This window comes from Mugil cephalus, chromosome 12 (genome assembly GCF_022458985.1).
Source record: "Mugil cephalus isolate CIBA_MC_2020 chromosome 12, CIBA_Mcephalus_1.1, whole genome shotgun sequence".
NCBI lineage: Eukaryota > Metazoa > Chordata > Actinopteri > Mugiliformes > Mugilidae > Mugil > Mugil cephalus.
In genome coordinates, this window is record NC_061781.1 from 5365818 (window position 1) to 5371390 (window position 5573).

Sequence of the window (5573 nt, forward strand, 5' to 3'; positions counted from 1 at the left end):
TGGAATGTGCAACGTTTTCTTGCCTAAAATCTGGAAAATCTGCACATTTTTCCTTCAGCAAATAACTAAAAAACATTTACTAAATCATCCTGTAATTCAGACAATAGAAAAGAAAATCCGCATTGCATTTGTAAGAAAAATGCTGATAATTAAAAAAGAGAGAGAAAGAAAAGAAAACAGAAAGGGTTATGTTAATTGGAAGCTAATGCTTGTGTTTTTGTTTGTTGTTTTTTTTGGGGGGGGGGGGATTTTTTATACAGACTTACAAAATTCTTCACACATGTCTGATTTTCAGTGTGTGTGTATTTAAAATGCAAATTTAAAGTAAAAATCCACCTTTTTTATATAAATGATAAAAATTACTGTAATGACTATTAGTATAATTATTATTTAAATGTGAAGAATTCTGGTGAAAAAAGTTTATCTATAAAAGTGAAGAAATATTAAACATTTTTGCTTAATAATTGTTAACTTTTATAGGTGCATTTATTTCGAAAATACACATCGGATTTTTTTTAACTACGTATTTTCTATAATACAGCATTTGTTGTTTGTTGTTTGTTTTGTTGCACTGAGTGATATTAAACCAAATCTTCTATTCTGATTATCTAACAATCACGGACTCCCGCTCCTTCTACACTTTACAGCTCTTGTACATTTGTGTTTTTCCGGGCCTGGCAGAGGTCTGTCTGGTGAAATGAAGGAACTCGGGGAGACGGGGCAATTTCATGCTCTGCAACGCTTTCAACGGCGCTGGTAGAGGCGCGTCTCGCAGTGTAAATCCACCTCCCTTCCAAACACTTATGAATATGGATTCCGTTGTCCCACTCACTTGAACCAATGAGCTGCGACCTCTCCCCGCCGCAGCACGCCCCATCCAAGGCGCACGCTCCCATTTATTAAATATTCGGTGCCATTCAGCAGCAATAACTAGGTCAGTGTGTGAGGATTTTTATTTTTTACTTTTATACCAATATAAAAGTCTTTATTTTATAACATATGTTTCAGATAGTCTGATGGTGTCGCTGCTTGTCCGTGGGAAGGCCCTTAAACTTTCCCCTTGCAAAATGAAGGCGATATCTAGTGGTAACTGTTTCACTTGGTGTCGGCCCATAACAAATCACTTCCCTTTGTATATACTATATATTCTCTTTTTAAGAATTACAGGGATCCTGGCTATCTTTAGGCCTAAATGTTCAGACACACGCCAGAGGTCCACATCGGAAGATGACAATTTCAAGATGACATTATAATGTCAGTTCAGACAAGGCTATTACATGTCACACAGACTAAGACTGCTTTTCCTTAACACTGCATGAGAATTGCAAGAATCTGAAGGCGTTTGATATTTCTATTTCTTTCTCATATGTCTCATGTGTGTATTTCTGAGTCATGCAACATTATAACGCCACATAATCATGGCACTGTATACAGAATATTCTGAAATATTCTTACAATAGCTAAAGACTTATTGTGGAGCGCCGCACAGTGTTTGCTCAACATTTCCCGACCAATATTTGGATTTGTTTTACGTGTACCTTTTATTTTTATTCATTTTGTTTTTTGTTATAATCATGGGGGTTATTCATTACACGTTTTGATCCGCTAAAAATGGAGTCTGAATAATTGTCTGAAATTGTCAAATTTAAATATTTTCAACGCTGTAATAAGCAAAGACAAACTATACGCAAACTCAATTTTAATTGATCAAATCTCTACTTTTAAAAAAACACAAACACACATTGGAAACTAAAGTCGTGACATTATTAGTATTTCTATGCAGTTTTGGCACTTCAACTGTCTGTGGCGTCTCCTGCAAAATTGGCTTTGATGGGATTATTACGGCTCTTTGAGGACGGTTCGCGCGGTGTCGTGCGTCGTGTCTGGTGGAGGGCCGCTGTGCGCGGTACCTTTATTTTTCCTTTATTGTCTCTGAAACTGTCCAGGATCTATTTTCAGTAAAATCTTTGGTTTTGCGGTGACAAGTCAGTCCAGGAGTGTGCAGCCTGCTGCAGCTGCTGCTGATCAGCTCCCTCTCCCCTTTCCTCCTCCTCCTCCTCTTAAATTAGATTTATATTTACAATGTACAGCGGACGGAGGAGAGAAGTGAAAAGCGCGCAGTCTCGTAACTACGAGGGGCGAGCGTAAAGAATTCAGTCGCTGTCCTCCTTGTCTTCCTGGATGGTGGTGGTGGAGTGGTTGTACAGTCCCTGCGCCATCAGCTGCAGCGCCAGCCCGTTCTTGAAGCCGCTGGCTTTCTTGATCTTGGCCCGCTTGTTCTGAAACCAGATTTTGATCTGGGACTCGTTGAGGTTGAGCTCGTGGGCCAGGGACTGCCGCCTCTGCTCGGTGATGTAGCGGTTCACCTGGAACTCCGTCTTTAGTCTCTGCAGCTGCTCGGCGGTGAAGGCTGTGCGGGGCCGCTTGTCCTCTTTACTGCTTTTCGACTTTTTCAGTTTCCGTGTCCTTGGGCCTGCAGTAAGGGCAAAAGGACAGGCGAGCGGAAATATGAATATACAGCGTATGATAAAAATAAATGATTGAGCGGAGATTAAAAAACGCACACACAAATAATATTAAAATTATATTATTATTATTATTATTTGGCGTTCTTGTTTTTCGTTAGTTCTTTCCAACAAGTCGTAAACTAACATATTTAGTTATTGATACTATACGCATCAGTAAAGCAGCACCAACCAGTGATGCTGAATATCAGCCTGCTCGTACCGTTATCACTTTGACTGTACAGAACAATTACGCACGCACACAAAGATAACAGTGGAGTTATGTGGAACAGTAACTGATAACTCCATGTTATTAATGTACCGCACCTCCACCTCATCCACATAGAGTATATTTACTTAATATTTATCTTTCTTCAAGATGTGTAGGTATTGCAAATCTTGTATATTTTGCTGATACTGTTTTATTTATTTCATTTTTATTTAAATTTATGTTATTTTACCGTTTTTTCTTTTTCTATTGGTGGTTTTCAATAGTTTTTTTATTTTAATTGTTTTACGAGCAACGGAGCTACCGTGACCAGGCAATTTCTCCCGTGGACCAATAAATCTAAATTACAGATAACTTCAGTTTGAGCTATTTTCTATCGCCTAGTTTTAGCTCAAGTCAAATTAAACGGGCGGTTAATGAATTCAAAATGTCTCCCCAGCAGAGAGAAGCTGCAATGCTGAAAGCCATCATTTCCCTTGTAATTTCATTGTGTTTTATTCTGTCATGCTTTGATGGCGGCAGCTCGCACATAACCAGACTTAATCAGTCGGACTCGGAATTATTTTATCTGGAAAAGAAAAAGATTTTTCTATCAATAGAAAGATATAACTAGGAGATCCCTCAACTAAAAAACAAAAACATACGACTAAAACACAGCAGGCAAAAGCTACTATAGGTCTGTCATCAGCGCAGTCGTTATGAGACCAAGTTCACTAAGTATTGGTTAATGTTTTGGTTGACTTTCAATGGACGTATTTCTAAGATATATATAGATATACACAGATGAGATATTTGTTGGATTTTCTTTTTTTGACCCATCCATTCCACGCCATTATTTTATATTTTCTTTATTATTCTTTTTTATTAAATTTACAAATACGACACATTATTATTATTATTATTATTATTATTATTACTGGTGTAATAATCTATGCTTAAAAATCAATCTACGTGTTACAAATCAGTGTCACAGAGTGCTTTATTTGTTTATTTTTAAGGAGATAATATTCTGGTCCAAAACTTGAGGGTGGAACAGAGATACACACAAATTGTATTTTTAAATTTCTTTCGTTTCTCGGTTCCAGAAAGTCTTCCTTCTGTCACTTGGTACTGCGGTGTATTAACAGACTAGAATGTGATCCTAATGTTGCACTGAACGACTAAAAGATGGAGAATTAAGTAGTACGTTGGGAGTATTTAGAAAGAAACTGCATGCTCAGAAGTTATCGGGTAGGCAACGATATAAATATAATAATAACAACATGACAAAAACTATAGAAATAAACGACCGGCACAGTTTTACACAAAATTCTGACAAATATTTACACCAATAGTTGGATTTAGATTCGATTATAAATAAATATTTAAAGTTGTATTGTAACCGGGGTGAAGGTTTGGGGTCCGTTTAATTTCCAACTTTCCGTTCCAGAAAAACTCACTTGACAAAAATAGTCATATAAATCGTTGATGTGTTTTTGGTTTTGTATGATAAATTGTGATGATAAACATAAAGCGAGACTTGGTGCAGTTGTTCCTTCTTTAAGGATGCGCACCCTCAGACTTTTCACGAATCTGTTGTCTTACCAGATGAGGGCCTATCCGAGTACCGGGTGCAGTAGACCCAGGCAGGCCAGAGCAGCGGCTGGGCCTCCGGTGTGGACGCCCCGGCGTCTTTCAGTACCACCAGCGAAGAAGGAGAACTGTCCTCCACTGTCCCGCCAACAGTCCTCTCTCCGTCTTTTACGTCGCCGCCGCTGCCGGTGGAGACGTCGGCTGCAGTGGCTCCTCCGCCGCTTTCTTTGTTCTTGTTGGGACTCGGCAACGAAGCTGCCGAGGAGGCGGAGGACGAGGAGCTGTCACTGCTGCAGTTGGAGTCCTGGCACGGCGTCCCGGGGAGGCTCGGCCTGCTGATCACCGGGTGGACGCGCTCCCGGCCGGATGTCTGCGCCCTCTCCCGGGGGCAAAGGCCGTGCTCCTTCTTGCAGCCGAAATCCGGTCGCAAAATATTATCAATGAAAAAGTTAGTTGTTCTGTGGGCCTGTTGGGCGACCTGTAGAGGAAGTATGGGCGGCGAGGGCATGCTGCCAGACGGAGATACGCTCTCTCCCTCACTGCTACCAGTGCTGTTGAGTTTCTCCTGCTCCTCCATCGCTGCTTCTCTGCAGAATGTGCCTTTTGTTGCCTCAGTCCACTTGTTCCACGTGGGTCGGTGTTTATATCCAAGATATGGCTACAGGAAGCGCCACAGCATAATTATTTTGTCTCTTGAACATTGGCGGTTGTTGTCGGTATTGGCAAACATCCTGCCCGCGTCGAGGAGCCCCGGCACGTCATGGTCGTTGACTAACTATAAGATTGGCCGTGGCTGCTGCTGCGCATTGCTCACACACGCCCCGAGCTTTTCACCGCTGTATGACAGTCGGAGACACAACGTCCTCACATCACATTACCTTGCGCGCACACACACCCGGAGGCGCATGAATAAGATCCAAAGCGCAGAGGTCCAATCACCGACCTGTACACTTCTGGACACAAGGTGACGACGTCCAATAATGTCAGACGTCTCTGAGCCAAGAGGGGATCTATGGAGCAGCGGGCAAGATTCACAGAAAAACTAAACAAGAGATTATCGCTGCTACGCGCCTTCAGCTGTTACTACATCTTACACAGATAAAGGACACACACACACACACAGTCTCCACCGCTGTTCATGGTTTTGGATGAAATTCAAATAATCACTTTTAAACAAATTACCTGTAACTGAGCAATCAGAGAACATGGCACTGATTGGTAACACTTTCATATACCATGCGCGGAGACGCGCGTTCATCCCACAGTAC

At 41.3% G+C, this 5573-nt stretch overlaps 1 protein-coding gene across 2 annotated transcripts; it reads right to left on the reverse strand.

The window, feature by feature from the left end:
- Window positions 1–1682: 1682 nt before the first annotated feature.
- Window positions 1683–5195, reverse strand: LOC125017705 (homeobox protein engrailed-1-like). Of its 2 annotated transcripts, none has more exons than XM_047601144.1 (2): window positions 4318–5195; window positions 1683–2473 (listed from the first exon to the last, which is right to left on the reverse strand). In XM_047601144.1, the coding sequence occupies exons 1-2, from the start codon at window positions 4880–4882 to the stop codon at window positions 2154–2156; spliced, it is 885 nt and encodes a 294-aa protein (XP_047457100.1). In that variant the 5' UTR covers window positions 4883–5195; the 3' UTR covers window positions 1683–2153. The 2 variants fall into 2 exon arrangements, with proteins under 2 accessions (XP_047457100.1, XP_047457099.1); XM_047601143.1 differs by having other exon boundaries at window positions 1683–2476.
- Window positions 5196–5573: the final 378 nt, after the last annotated feature.

What these genes read in the sequence shown, in the direction of transcription:
- LOC125017705 (XM_047601143.1), bottom strand. Translation starts at nt 4,882, where the DNA reads ATGGAGGAGCAGGAGAAACTCAACAGCACTGGTAGCAGTGAGGGAGAG. An exon ending in CTCGGATAGGCCCTCATCTG is followed by an intron (nt 2,477 to 4,317) that starts GTAAGACAACAG and finishes TTGCCCTTACTG; the next exon opens with CAGGCCCAAGGACACGGAAA.